The sequence below is a fragment of the Meleagris gallopavo genome, chromosome 6 (assembly GCF_000146605.3).
Source record: "Meleagris gallopavo isolate NT-WF06-2002-E0010 breed Aviagen turkey brand Nicholas breeding stock chromosome 6, Turkey_5.1, whole genome shotgun sequence".
Taxonomy (NCBI): domain Eukaryota; kingdom Metazoa; phylum Chordata; class Aves; order Galliformes; family Phasianidae; genus Meleagris; species Meleagris gallopavo.
The window spans coordinates 49,286,305-49,302,269 of NC_015016.2; the positions used below are offsets into that span (position 1 = coordinate 49,286,305).

Consider the following 15,965-nt stretch of genomic DNA (forward strand, 5'->3'; position numbering starts at 1 on the left):
CCCTTGCTTCTTCCTAGGTGGCCGAACCTTTGGCAGAGATGCTTGGTGAATGAGGTAAGAAAAAACAGCCTTTATATAGCAGGACGGAGTCTTAACAAAGCTTGGCTTTGACCTCCAAAATGCCCATGGCTGGAGGTTAATCACATTGGTTCCTCCCCTCCTTTCAGCATCCCCCTGACTCCCGCCCTCTGCCCCCAAGGTTTTTCTTTAAAGAGGAGGTCTCGACTCCCCGTCAATATTTAAAAAGTGAATGAAATTAAGCGATCAGCTGGTAAGCACAAACAGAAAAGTGAGTGTACATGAGTGGAACTGATACATGCTGACTGCAAGCAATCTGCCCAGTGAAATTAAAAAAAACAACAAAAAACTCCCTCCCCCAAGGAGATATTATAAAAGCTGAAAGCTAAGAACTTAAGTACAAAGGCTTTTGTGTTTTTATTGACATTGTAAGAAACATTTTTTTCTTTGTTACAAAAGAGCTAAGTGGTTCTGAAAGCAGAAGTACAGTTTATATGTACACAGTGCTACAGACCCTTCAGATCAACCTAAGGCTCGAGAAATATCAGATCATAACTGCAGGTTTATCAAATTAAGACCACTAAGGCCTGTTACAGCCAAACACTATTCCTACTGTACGTAAATGTATTTACACTATTAAAAAAGAAAAAGAAAAAAAAAAAGAAAAAAAGGATTACAAGCTTTAATTAAAAAAAAAAACTAAAAAAAAAAGTAAAAAAAATGAACACATTTTTATCTTACACATCTGCAGGACTGACAACAGTAACTTTTCAGTAGGAGACATTCTATCAATCCAAGGACAATAACACGTGAATATCAGAGGTTTACAAGACACTTCAGACACTACTAACAGTGGCATGTGCTATCAGCTGAATGGAGAATACAGCCTCACTGTGAAAATTTGTCAACATATCTTGGTCCCTCTCTGTTAAAGAATAACACAAAATAAGGCACATACATTGCGAGAATATAAACTGTGAAGGACAAGCCACTGTGCAACACGTGTGGGCGAGCTAACCAGCTATGTCATCAAGAGAGAGGGAGGGGAAGGAGGAAATGACTGGAAGCAATCAAGCAAGCCAGGGTTTCAATGTCATCTGGGACCATTCTCCAAGGAGAGAATAAGATTATCTGTTGTGTGGACATGCTAGGCCGTCGTACTTACCAGCAACTCCCCTGATGGGAGCACACTGACTTGTCTGCAAAAATACCTTTCATCCACCCAGTCAGCCTTATGGATGAACTCTCACAGGTGACTCCAGATTTGTGGAAAGTAAAAAAGTCTGTAAAAATGTGAGCAAGGCAGATGTGCCCAAGGCCAATAGTAATCAATCTGGAAGATCCTCAAAGAGCCATTAGAAAGGGTGATTTAGAGTCAGGCTGTGACCACTGCAATGCTTTAAAAAAACAGGAGAAAATCACAAAAACTCCTGCATTTTCTAGTGGCGTGCTTCCAACTGCCAAGTGCATCAAACACACAAAATCAAGCTTCGGCTCTGTGACTGGAAGACCAGGAGGGTGCTAGTAAACTTGCGAGTGACACTGGTGGGATTTTCCCCAGACTATCACACATCCAGAAGTTGGTTGCCAACTTAATGCTAGTGTCCAGCCTTAGAGTGCCATGTTCTAAGAGCCCACCCTACCTCATCAAAACAAAACCAAGAAAGAAGATAGCTGGGTTATGGTGTACCTCCACGGACATCAACAAATCAGGTTGTTTAGCATCAAAAAGAAAAGTATGACAGGATAGTAAAAGCTGAGAAGTGATACATTTATGTAAGAACAGAGGCACGTATGCTTCAATCATGAAAACAATTAACCATTTGAACAAACTCTCCAAAGACATCGTGGAGTCTCTTTTCTTTGTCATCCCCAAAACAAAACTAGATGACTTTTTGGAACACGTGGTTTAGGCCAAGACACACTGTTGGCCTGAAACAGGGCTAAGTGAGTGACAAAGGTTTGTCAAGGAAAGAAGGCAAATCAGGTACTCAGTCCCTTTCTCAGTCTTAAGCAATGTGAATGGGTTCTCCTAAGCTCTGATGAATCACATCTTTCCCAGCTTCAACTGAACAAGCAAATACAATTATAAACTGGAAAACTGAGTTAAAAAAAATCTTTTTTTTTAAATGTATTCACTATAATAATAAAAAGCTCTTCTCCTCAGCCACCTCTTCCCGTGCTAGTCATAAGTCTCCCCATTGAAACTGTTTATAAACATGTAATTGATGGCTTATTGAACAGCCAGCCACTAGTTACCACGAACCATCTGAAGTAATTCCAGCTGACGAGAGCAAAGCCTTTCCTAATGCTCTTTCTCAGTAGGGACATGAGCTATCAACACAATTGCACTGCAAGGTGAAGTGTAGCAATAGAAGCATCGCTCAATCCAAACCAGCTAACTGCCTTGGTAAGCTCTGCACAGCTCCCTCTGAAGGCTGAAGACCAGTACAGAAGGGCTGTCAGAGCTGATGGTGGGCAGGAAGGTCAGGAAGGGAACCAGCAATGGGCAAAGAGCACAAAGGGAGTGAGTACAGGTGTGAAGTGCAAACAAGAAAAGAAATGCTTGCTAAAGATATGGAGAAAGACAGGAGCAGGACGATGATAAAAGTTGTAGGATATCGAGGAAATCTTTTTATTTACATTTGTCTTGATCCCTGACATTCCAGCTCACATTTAATAGGTTTTGTGATAAGCCCAAATACAGCCTCAGCAAAGGATTCGTATGTTTTCTTTCAGATTTACAGCTTCTTCATCTGCTTGTAACAGCTGATAATAGATTGATGTTATCAGAAAGCTCCACTGAGGCTGTATTCCTTCACCATTCCTCAAATGCGATGCCCTGAACAAGTTGGTATTTCACCCTTTTCTGCAGTAAAAAAAAGTGCTATGGCATTCAGAGCTTTAGCTATCACTTTCTAGTGCTATTCTTAATTCTGACTTGGCCAAAATGCATTTGTTGTCCAAAATGGACCAAATCACCTCTCTTTATTATAGGTTTACATTAGTTAGTTCCCCACAGGCATCAGACCCAAGACTGTAAGTGTCAGCACCACCTGCATCCCATTAACAGCATTTTAATATTAGGAGTTAATAGAGATGATTGTAGGAGCTGCACTTGTGTGTAGCTTCTATGAATGCGTGAACTTAAGCCTTGCTCTTTTTAATGTTCTGCCCAATTCCTTATCCAGGAGCACAGTGTGTGTGGGTACACAAGACAGTCAAAAATCCGCTACAAGAGCTGGCTGTGATGGAGGAAATTCCATCCACCTCTACCAGGGAGTTACTTCATGCTCACAGTGTGATGGGCCCAATTTTTGCTGGTGTAAATGAGCCGAGGCATTGACTCACTGATCTGTCTCAAGCAGAAATGCACATTGCTGTCACCAAGTCTAGAGTCACTGGGTTAGTATTTTTACATTTTGATAGGCTACCAGACCAACTTGCTGCTCAGGTTGTTTCTTTGCTACTTTAAATGACAGTTTCAATCGTTCAATTTTGTAAAGCTTGGATACACTAGAAAAACATTTAAGACTATTGGGTTGCTTGTAATCACTTTAATTTACTTGGCTAGACTGCTTGCTACTGGTTTAACATGCCAAGACCACGTCGCTTTTGGATTTGTAACCATGTGGTATGTCAACAGGCATTTACTTACTGTAAAATATACAATCCATCTAACCAAGCTGTATGTGTTAGAAGGAATGTGCAAGTCAAAAGGAATAGTAAGGAAAAAAAGGAAAAAAAAGAAAGAGTTCCCAGCCTGGAATACTGGCGTTTCATTATTTCACCGTATGAAATAATCCATTATAAGAGCCTGATCATCTCTCCATCAGTATGGTATGCAAAGAAAGGATTACAGAGTGTTCAAATCAGCAAGCATTCATATAATTTCACTATCCAGTCATTCAAACAAAAAAGTTGAAAAACAGAATACTAAGGACTGCAAATAAAACAAGAGTTATACTAAGAAAAGCTTTCTTGTCCTCTGTCTCCTCTGAAACACACGCACAGTACAACCTCTGTATCCTTACGCAAGGCAGTGACATCTATCTCTGTGTTTACCAAAATCTTAAACATTTGCTAGGGATCAAGGGGCTGCTGGCTTTATATTTCTTACTTGCTTGAACCTCATATTTCTTGTGCTCTTAAATCTGGAACTACAGCTTATGGGTACCGTGGCAGTGCATTCCTAAATCGGTTGTCCACCTCAGGGTGATGTATTCAATGCATCCAGAGAGGATTTCCTCACTGTATGTTTGCTTTACATCCTGCATGGTTATTTTGTGCCTTTATGTGTAGGGAAAAAACTGTTTTACAAAAGTCAAGTTTCTTTTGACTAACAGAAAATTAAGCTGTTCCATCAGAACTTTCTTTCAAAAAAAAACAAACAAAACAAAAACATGCACTTCACACGTTTACACTGGTTTACAATTAAAAAAAGAAAAAGAAGCATACAGACATTCAAAAAGGGAGAAAGAGAGAGAGAGGCAAGTGAGAGGTGAGGGAATGGGTGTAGCAATACTGATTCAAAACTGAAATGGAAGACAGTTTCTCCCTAGAACACTTTAGGGTTTTCAGAGTTCTTATTCCATAAAAGGAATATACTTGAAACACATCCCATTTAGGTGAGATGAGATTGCTAAAATACATACACAACTAAAAAATATGAGTCTTTTTTTCATCTGTTATCTCCTAAGCGGGCTTTTTTTTTTTTCATGTCTATTGCATAACAGCAAGAAACTTGCTTTCTTCTGCAAGTGAGGTCAACAAAGAACTCATGTCCCCAATAGCCATGTTGGTTGTGCTTACAGGCATAGCTGGGAATGTAAGAGACGCTCGGGGAGTGGTGAGGCGTGAGGAATTGCGGGAGAGATTCTGAATGATGCTTGGGCTCAGGGCTCCTGAAATTAAGCTGACATGGTCTCCATCATCTATGATAGCATCAAAATCAATCTGCACACCCTCTAGGCTGTTGCTGTCAAGGCTGTCAACTGTGCTTGATACTTGGTTAGCCCCTGGGGAAAGAAGCTCAGAGGAGTTTGCAGTAGCAGTCTCCTGCAGCAGGCAGTTAGCTTCCGAAACAAAGAAAGAAGAACCTGTTTTCATAGCTTGGTGGCTAAAGCCCGTGGTTTGGTCATATAACTGACCAGAGTAATTCTGCATATTAGAGCAGAACTGCTGTGATTGACCTTGCATCTCCATCTTAATGGTGTTTACCCTGTACGTCTGGTTGCCATCACTTACATGTCCTTGCTGTTGTGCCAGGTTGTTCCTCAACACATTTTGCCGTCTGTTGCCACTGTAATTAGCACATGGCTGGTAATTCTTGGCCACTGACAAACCTGAAGACTGGTTACCAATGGTATGAGAGACCACTGGACAACTCTGCGGCCCTTGATAGAGGCTGCTTTGTGAGGTAGGACTAACCTGCCCTAGCATCATTGGACCGGACTGATTGACTCCCTGGTAATGAACGCCATCTCCAACCAGTTGGTTTTGCAAATATTCCTGTTCCATCATATTCCTGTTCTGCATCCCATTCGCCATACTGGTGGCCTGATCACTGGATGCGATGGGATGAGCAAAATTTTGCTGGTTCCCACTCACTGGCATATTGCTGCTTCTTAGCTTCTGCCCTTGAACTGTCATGCCACAGGAATTGTCCATCGCCCCAGAAATCATTGGTTGCCTGCTGATGCTTTCACCGTAGGGCTTATTGGGCTGCACGCTGAAAGAACTACTGGCTCCGCTGCCAAGGACTGTGTTTTGCTGCAAACTATAGGAACCACTGTTTTCCATCAGGTTCTGATAGCCATTTTGCTGGGACACACTGCTCCTCTGCAAGTTCTGCTGCTGAACCATCATGTTGTTATACAGTCCAAAGGCTCTAGCCTGCTGCACTGCTGAGCGCTGACTACATTTCAGTTTTGTAGGAGATAAGTCAGAACTTCCTGAGCTTACTTCATTCCACTGAATGGGTAAGTCACTCTTGCTTGCCTCTGAGCCTGCAGGCTGACTGCTTGCTGGAGGGGCTCGGTCGAAGCTGCTAGGATTGTTGTTTCCTAAAACCACACTGTGATGCATTTTGTTGCTGTCTAGGACATTGTTCAACAAGTGGTCGCACATGCTCTGGTTCTGGGAATTCAGATACTGAACCACATCATCCGGCAGGAGATCCTCATCATTCAAACTGCCACCTGCTTCCATCGTAGCAGCCTCCAGGGTGACATTCTCGCTGATGCTTGGAGGACAGGGGGAACCGAAGCCACGGAAAACGCCACCCTCAGAACGGGTATAGTTCTGAAGGACAAGGTTGCGCTTTTCCATGGATGGAGGCAAAGCAGGAGAGTTAAAACTATTAAGACTGTTGAAATGTTGGACTCTAGGGACAGAGAGGTTATCGGAGACCATTCTCACGGGATCGCTGGCTCTCCTTGTCCCATTTCCTAGAGCATCATGAGATAGAAGATGCCTCCTGCTGTAACCATTTGCCCCACCATCACTACATCTTCGAGGGGCATTCACTGGAGGCAGGGGAGATACTCCAGACTCCCTGCAGTCACCCAAGAGTGCCATCCTTGTTTTGAGGCTCATCCTCTCCATATTAGGCAGTGGAGTTGGTGGGGGTCCACCAGTAGCTGCTGCATATTTAGCTTTCAGCCTGTATTGCTGGGCTGGGGTGAGGCTGAGAAGACTTGGCAGGTCATCACATTGGCTTGCTTCACTGGAGCGTCGAGAGGCATCTGTTGAAATGGGGTCATAGGAGTCTGCAACGCTCACATTTTGTGGTCTTCCCTCAGCCTGAGAGGCATCACTGGACCTCCGGCTGGAGAAGCAAGGTGAGATTCCAGAAGACCTGCGGCTGCTCAAGTAGGCTGAACTGATTGTGCTCGTATTGCTGTCCCTCCTGTTTAGCATGTTCAACACAGTGATGTCCGTACTTGAAAGTTCGTTCCTGTTGGGCAGAATAGTCATGGATCCTCCTACACTGCAGCTGCTGTTTGACTGGGTACCTGGAGGTAAAATTCACAGATAAACAAACATGTATTACCAGAAACTAGTACCAAAAAAACCCAACCAAACAAACAAACAAAAACAAACAACACAAAACAAAACAAAAAAAACAACCACCAAAAAACACAAAGTAAAGAAAGCAGAGAGTAAAGAGTCTACATCGTCTACATCGTCATAACTAATCATAGCAACGCTCTTTATTGAAGTAAGAAGGGACAAAAATTGTGTCCCTAGGTTAAAAGCTAATTCAGAGACTCAATGGTAAAATTTCACTGTGAATCCCAGCACAAAATTTATAGGCCGTAGCCACAAACTGTCATCAGCTGCTGTAGTCCCCTAGCCTGCAGTGCAGCTATGCTTACTGATGTGCCAGAAGGACACAGTCATAAGAAAGCTTTTTATAGGCAAAATATAATTGAGCAGGCATTTGCATGGAAATGGCAAAATACTCAAATTGGAGGCTATTCAAGGTCATTTCTAAGACTTCTTGAAATAACTCCTAACAACTGCAAAACATCTTTGCTGGTTTCTTGTTTTGTTTTGTTTTTAAGTAAACAGAATACATTTCTTAATTTTACATAGTTTCATGTGTTTCAGAAATCCTGGGCAGTCACTGCTGGGTAGACTGCATAAACCTACAGGTATGCTGTAGGCGATGTACAGACAGCAAGGACATGTTTTGGCAACCAAGAGATAATCACCATCTCATACAAAAGCAGATATTGATCCTTGGGGTTAAATCTCTTCTTGCTCCCATTCATAAATATCTACATTTTGTAGCAGTGGTATCTATACATAAAATTAATTGCATTCAGGGAAGCATTATTTAAAGGAAGCCCAATGTATAATGCAAAGGGTGTCTTGTATGTCTCATCTGAAAGAATTCCATACAATCAACTGCTAGATATTTCATTTATCTGCCTTGCCTAAAAAATAAACTGATCTTGGGTCCAAACCTTTTCCTGCAGGCACTATTTCAATCACACTAAGTTTACTGTCCTGCTGGTCTCCCCTGCTATAAGACACAAGACTATCAGTCTTCCCTCAAGATGAGTAGTAAGGCTTGCAATGAGGGGATAAACAAAAAGTGATCAGTTTATGGACAATTCTTACATGTGATGAATTCCATTAGCTGTGCTAGTCTTTCCCCAGTGCTGCAATCCTGGGGCAAGAACTGCAACCAAGAAGTTTAAGGACAAAAAACAGTCATGGCTTCCATTCTACAGATCTTACCATTTCCTATGAGAGGCGGCAAGGTTGGGGCTTTGGAAGGTGGAACGGGGTTCAGTCTTGGAAGCATTCCATTAACTTGTTTCAACCTTTCTAATTTCACTTGCTCCATCCATTTGGTCCCTGTCATATTCCTCCTGGCCTGTAAGCCAAGTGCTGTGGTGGCTGTGGAAATGGTAGAGTCCATGATTGGGGTTTCATCGATGACACTGAGGTCTCCTACACTACCACCACCAGTCAGAGTAAGCTCGATCCCATTGTTGGAATAGTTGCTGATGGGGGACTGTTCGCTGCTGCATGTAGACTGACCACCAGGGCTCGGCTGAGATGTCTGTTGGAGTGAAAGAAGCAACACAAGAACGTGAGGATTAAGCAGACAATGTTAATTTGTTGAGACAAATGTAGATCTAAGTGGAGCCAAAGAAAACGTAAAGTTTAATGTTAAATGGTGACGGTGATTTTTCATTAGGAAGCTTTCTAGAATACCGACTTTAACTGCAATGAATGTCACTGCAAAATTTGGCACTAACATCCACTTTAATATCTTGCTGACTGTATGTACTATATCTACATGAGCCATTCATCTATCTCAGTCATGCCCATAACTGGGAATTATATCACTTCATACCACTGAAGAGAATGTATGTGTGTATACTCCTGCTGGGTATGCACTGTTCCCAAATGCAGGTCAACAAACCAGACCAGAATTCAGTCACGTTAAGAAGTCTAATTTACAATGCTAGGCTTGCAGCAAACAAACAAACAAACAAGATTCCAACAACACTGGAATTTGTTGTGTTTTGTGTTTTTTTTTTAAATTAGACTTGCGGCTAAAGAACTGAAGTACTTTCCATGCTTAAGGCTCATTGTTACGAGCAGTGGTTGGCCAGAAATGTTGGCATGTAATAAAACAGGGACAGAGCATTAGTGCAAACTACTGTAACATATTATCAGCATCCTGAAGGACCCAAGCAGCATGCTCTTATTCCATCTTGCCCTGCATTAAGAAGGTGATGATCTACCAAATCCTTTGTTTCATCAGAACTTATGGAATCTTCTTAGTACACAGTACAGTCTATCTAAAGGAATGTAAACCCACTACAATAGCTTCTTCTTTCTTAACAGTGCTCTCACTGCTGTAGCAGGATTCTTGCTGTGGGGAAATACAGGCTCGATTTACTTTTTATACTCACGTTGTAGTTGTAGAAGCATGGGGAAATCTCTCAAACAAACTGAAACAGACAGATTGACTGACTGACAGACAAAACATGCAGCGAGACAGGCAGAAGTTTCTGGACATAGGGGGCTGTATGAGAGTGTCACAAGTCAAGTCTGTGCATGCAGTATCATTTTGCTCCCAAGAACAGTTTCATATAAACATTTCACTTTGTTGTTTTTTGTTTTTTTCCTGCCAGCCTGTGATTTTTATGCACATTCTTACTGACAAATGCTAGCAAGAATTTCTGAGGTAGCAATGGTTGCTCTCACTTTTAACATCAGTGAATGAAAGCAGTACTGTAGCTTCATATGTCCCCGAGGAGTCAATTCAGATGCAATAACTATTATATTACTTCTAACTTGAATGATGATACCTAGAATTTATGAGGCCACACTGAGCAAGCTGATTTCCAAATTCTGGCCACAGAAGATTTGGTGACAAGAATAGAAACAACTGTTATTACTCAGAAGAGAGCTTGTGCTTCTGTACGATAGCCCCATGCCATATGGAAGAAGAGCAGTGATGGTTAGAAGCCTGTTCTTGTAGCCACGTGTAAAGCTCACAGTGAGGTAGGTTACAGAAGAACAGTATTATGGGAAACATATTTCTAGGTGTGCAATTAAAAAAAAAAGGGCTAGAGAGGAAGGTTCAAAGACATTTCTGAAGACATTTCACCAAATATGCCAGATTTTTCACATGTCAAATGTTGCAAAATACTCACAGCGCGTTACATTTGGGAATGAGTTTGATGGATTGCACATTACTAAATAAAGGAATGATTGAATAACAGGCAGAAGGCTAAAATAAAGACACAAATAATGTTGCAGTAAGAAAAACAGCAGAGAAGTTTAAATGCCCTCACCTTATTACCCACTGTCCTTAGGAAGTTAGAACAAGACATTTAAGAGCATTAGACAGAAAAGACATTGGATTAGTTAAAAAACAGAGCATATATCTTAATTCACACAAGCAATAAAAACAGGAAACATAAAATTATTTTTAGAAGATATTTTCCAGAGAGAAATATTTAACACCATGAAAGCAATCATTATTATGAAACCATTTATATTTGAAAGCTCAGCATACCTCAATAATACTATGGATTTAGCTACACAAGCAAGAGAGGGATGGGTTTTGTTCCTCTGTAATTTAAGGCAGTTACCACCAAAGATGGCAGAGGATCTCCTTTGGACTTCAAAAGGAGTTAACTCTGGACACCTGAATGTTTATGAATTTGGGATTAATGTTTATAATTTGGGATATTCCACAGTTTGGGTGTAAGCATTAAGCACAGGATAGCAATAGCTCGTACTACAGTGAGTAATCATTCTGAACTGCAGCATGAAACCCAACCATATAAGCATAGTTTGGAGGGCTCATATTTGTAGCTCCTAAGGGTTGGGTCCAGATGAAATGTAGATTCAGAGGTAGTAGAGGATGGAGGGACTGCTTTTACTGGTTTTAATCCTTGTGAATAGGATGCATTTTAAGTGAAAGGCACGTGAAAGAAGGACTTCTTTTGTTTCAAATAGCATCAGAAAATTGAATTAATTTTACCCTCAAGCTCTAATAATAATGAGGTATTTCACACTGGTCTAATACAGTACACTGGAGAAAACCAGAGGAAGACTTGATGAAAGTTTAAATTCACTTTAATTTACTTAAATTTGAATTAGGCTAACGTGGTCAAATTAAAGTAAGTATCAGATTAACTGAAGACGTCACGTCACAGTAGAGATCAAATATTATCAGAAGATCTCCTCCTGCCATTGAAGAAAGTCACCTCATCTTGCTTCTGTTAGATTCCATCTGTCAGACATGCCATCCTCAAGCCCCTAAAATCCGACTCTTTCTCCAGGTTCTCCAAAATTTACCATCACCAACATCAACATGGTAGTAATTTTGACTTGGTTTTATTTGCATTCAGAATTTGAGACTGCAGGACTCAAATACTCTATCTGTCTTCTGCAAACAGAAGAGTGGAAAAAAACCTGCCTTTTTAAAATGAAAGCTATGATTTTCTCATAATACGATGATTCCAGAAGATGGAGTTTTAAGAGAAACAATTATTGCGAGAGTTGCCAGCACTGCACTTACTGTGTATTGCACAGACCAGATGTAATCTATTTATTTGCTATTTCTCGGGCTTTAAAAACATTTTACAATGTAAACGAAAAAGAAAGCCTCACAAAGATCCAAACTTGTGAGCTGGAGTTTATGGGTTTGAGCATTTCAAAATGGGATTAACACGAAGTTCCAAAAAAGAGAAAGGACGAAGGAAATGTCACAGTGTATTGCGTACCATTGGTTTCTCTGACTTGACTGCTTTCACTTGGAGGCATTCTTCACGCCTTGAGGTAGTGTTGTTGAGGTCCTTCTGCTCCCCAGTCGCACCCTGAGTCTGCTGGCCTGGCGATCGTGTCTGAGAGTGGCTGCCTGGGTCTCTGGGTGGTGGAGGCCTCGGGTGGATGTCTCCTCGCTGCTTCTTGGTGACGTGTGCTTCTGGGCCATGCACGGTCTTCACATGTTTCCGTAGAGAACTGGGGTCTGTGTAGCGCTTTGTGCAGCCTGGGATCTTGCAAACATACGGTTTCTGCCATGCCAGGAAAAACACTCAAATTAAGTTTAATTCCACACGGGAGTCCTGAAGAGCTCCTTGGAGCACAGCTGGCACTACAGTTACACCCTTTCGTGGTGAATTTGTTATCTAATTTACAGTCTCTAGAGTGACTGCACTGAGTCAAATCTATTGATTTCCCCTGGGTTTGGTACTCAATAATGACGCATGGCTTACAGAGGACAGTCTCTCATAATATGAACTGGCACGGGCTTTGACTTATCACAGCAGCAAAGCAATGGAAGCTGATGAAGATTGGCCTATCTATCCTGTCCACTGCTCTCAGCAGTCTGATACTTCATTTCCAGTATACCCAGTACCTACTCTTTGACATTCAGAGGCAAATGATTACCTTCAGAACATGTTGGGACATTTTTTCAGGCAAGAATATCTGAGGAAGAATTTCAATCCTGGCCATTTTAAGATCACCAGTTCACATGTCAAAGCACAGCATTCACTTCCATAAGCACTTTCACACTGCAGCAATATATGTACTAGTAATACTACTGTTACTAATAACTAATCACTCATTTTCTTTAAAAACAGCTTCCTTTATCTACAGATTTATCTGGTCCAATAAGCAATATGGAGAAAAGTAAATTTACTGTCTTATAATCTCACCAAGGCTTTCTTTGTCCTTATATAATGAGAAGATTAGAATGGAAGAATTGAACCCTTCCTAAACATTCTAATCGCCCTAGGAAAGAAATTATCATTCACTCACTTTTATTACTGAAATGTTTCCAAGAAACTACTATTTTAAGTCTTATTTACACTAACCCTCAAGAAGAAGAGTTCCCCACGCAGAGTCCCTTAAAGGCATTCTCTCTGTGTTTATGGCACTAGAGAACCTTTGATAAATGTGGCTTCTTAATGGCTATCTATGGCCTGAGCCTCCATCCAGTGATGTCAGTGGAAAAATGCTCACACTGACATGAGTAAGAGCAAAAATGTCAATTGTAGCAATGTGAAGTTACTGCTGAAGTACTGAAGCAGGTTTTCTCCAGATGCTAAGGATGTGCACATCAGCTAAGCTCTGTACAACACATCTGCATCAAGATACCTGAGCTGCTTTTAAATCTGCATATAGGTTACTTAACAATCGAAATGCCACTGTGAGGAACTGCTAAATTGCTTTCCAGTGGCATTCATGGCAAGCCCTACATCAGTATATATTGTCTAAGAATGTTGCAGTTGTTGAGACAGATGGGACTGCCACAGTGGGTTTGCCTGAAAAGAACAAATTCCCTCTACTGCATCCCTACTCTGTGAGGTTTATTCAGAAAGGAAAAAAAATAGTAATAGTCCTGAGAAAAGTGAAGAACTCAGAACTTCTAGGGCTCAACTCAAATTTTCCAGCCCCTAGAGACTTCTTTATTCCTGCCAGCAGCTGCTGGAAAGGACATTACAAGATGTTGCAGACCTAGGTGGGCAATTTTTGCTCCCCCTCTGCTTGAGGAGTGCAGCAGGCTGTGGTTCCTCTCCTCCTGAGCAAGAGCTGTAGCTCGACAGCCACCAGATGTCAGCACGCAGCAAGGCAAGGTGACACCCTCTGAGGGCTGGACAACCCCACCAGCTCCAGAAGGAAAAATGATTGCAGCATGTCAGCTCAAATCTTCGCCTGGTTAACATGCATGTTTCCACTGGATTCCCCATCAATCCTCCCTCCACTCCTCTCATGCTTAACAAAATGACCTGTAGCTTCTTTAGATCTGTCTGATGTCAAAATAATTGTGCTGATAATTGTTATCCAGTACTCCCTTCAGGTTGCTGAGGATTTCTATGGCTGTCCTCCATAACAAACTGCTATGATCACATTGTACATCTAGGTCTGTTTGACTCACAATTTTTTTTTTTTTTTGGAAGCTATGCTTACTTACCTCATTTGAATGAGTCCTGTTTTGGTGCTTGGCCCTATCGGATGCATTGGAGAAAGCTTTGTTGCAGCCCTCGTGTTCACACACATATGGTTTCTCTCCAGTGTGAGATCTCAAGTGCGTTTTCAAGTTTTCTAGTCTGGAGTAGGCCTTTGTACAACCTTCAAACTGCAGATAAAGAGTATGTCTGGATTAGTTTTAATATTTGGACTTGCAAGAAACAATAAAAGCTGACCCGTTTAAAAACATTCCACGCCTTCATAATCGTGTGCAATGTAGTTTTGTTTTGATTTGTTAGGTTTTAGTTTTAATTTGACCCGTGCAAAATCGTAACAATTCAAGTTCAAATGCTTCCAGCACCATATAAATCTTCTCTTACAGGACAGAACAGCATTCATGTACTTCATCTAAGACAGTCACTGAGTCACTAGGAGACTCGTGGCCCACAGTAACACCCAGATGTAGCTCTGTAAGAGAAAGTGCTTTCAAACATTTTAAGCAAATTTGAGAAAGTTGGCCAAGTTATCCAGTTCCTATCATCTGGACCAGCTGGATAACAAAGCAGACATGCAGTGTCAACTGTAGCAATGTCTGATGGACAGGAGATCAGAGCACACAGCACCTGTGTTGCTCTGCTCCCTACACAGCCCCAGGTCCCTGTCAAAGCCTGAGCTCAGCCTCCTTTACTCACAGTGCATTTGTGTGGCTTTTCCCCTGTATGTCTCCTCATGTGGACCACCAGCATATATTGGGCTTTGAATGGTTTCTGCTCCCTGGAACAGTCCAGCCACCGGCACACAAACTCTTTCTTCTCACCATGTATGTGGTCATTATTTATATGCTGTTTGGATAGAAGGAAGTTTACAGATTAACAGAAACATAACTTTGCCAGCAGCCTTACTGTTGATTTGCATTGAAACAGCATTGATCTTCTAGTAGTAGAAGAACAAGATTATCTGCACTGCAGAAAGGTCACAGCATTCAAACCATACATTGCCCTGGAAGTCCACCAAGGCCATGAACTTGTTTCAAGTGATGTCAGCAGGCTTGGGATCAGGCACCAGAGATACGAGCTGTTAAACGGGTCCTGGAGAATTTCATGCACAGCACCGCTTCACCATTGAGTAATGTCTTCTCAGATGAGAGAAGTCTACTCAAGTGCCACTCAACACTAACAACATTTACAAAACCAGGCCTAAAAAAATGAGCTCCAACCTCAGAAATCAACACAACTGCTAAACCAAGTTTTGATCAAGTCTTCTCAGTCCCCCACTCTCCTTGTTTTCTTTCAGTATTGGCCTCATGTATACACTGTGGTAGGGGAGACAAAACTGTACATAGTCCAGTAACCAAAAATTCCATGCGCAGAACCATCCATCAAAACAGATTTTGCCATTGTGAAGTATGGCCTTGCCCAGAAGCCTTTGGGAGAGACACCCAGCCTGGATCCGTAGTCCTAGGCAGCTCTTGTTTGTGAGTGTATCCAGAGACAGGCTAGGGCTGTGTACCTTTTATTCTTTCAGAAAAGTAGCTTGCTCTGTTCCCTTCATCAAGATTCAGTTTGGCAAATAATTTAATTCTCACTGATTATGTTTCTGAGCAGAAAGAATCTGATGAACCAGGGTCAGCCTCAAGTTATTATTATTACTTTTCATGTTTGTTTGTTTTTCAGAAAGCAACAAAATCATCCAATACCCGGACTTGCAAAGGTGCACAAAGATTGGAATTTCAGCAGTTCATCCTCCTGAACTCCCTTTGATAAATCCTGCCTCAGAGATGTCACCGTTCCTGTACTTTCCACCACAGCTTTCTGGTTGTGCCACTAGATGGCTGCATTTCACAGCAAATGAGATTATTCCCATTAAGAAAAACTGCTTTCAGAGTTTATATGTGATCACAGCAAAAGATGAAATCAGTATCTGGTGTATAAGTAGCTCACAGAAAAAGCCAGCCCTACAAAAACTCAGTTGCACATACACACAGAAAA

General features: G+C 41.6%; 1 protein-coding gene across 2 annotated transcripts in view; it reads right to left on the minus strand.

Annotated features, from left to right (window-relative positions):
• Positions 1-411: 411 nt before the first annotated feature.
• The window catches only part of GLI3 (GLI family zinc finger 3), a 200,789-nt gene continuing 185,235 nt past the window's right edge, over positions 412-15,965 (minus strand). For both annotated transcript variants that reach the window (XM_010713104.2, XM_010713103.2), the window contains exons 11-15: positions 14,670-14,819; positions 13,982-14,146; positions 11,787-12,077; positions 8,269-8,596; positions 412-7,034 (exon numbers count right to left, since the gene is read on the minus strand). In XM_010713104.2, the coding sequence (XP_010711406.1) occupies positions 4,741-7,034; positions 8,269-8,596; positions 11,787-12,077; positions 13,982-14,146; positions 14,670-14,819 (3,228 nt within the window). In that variant the 3' untranslated portion in view covers positions 412-4,740. The remainder of the gene's footprint in view (positions 7,035-8,268; positions 8,597-11,786; positions 12,078-13,981; positions 14,147-14,669; positions 14,820-15,965) is intronic.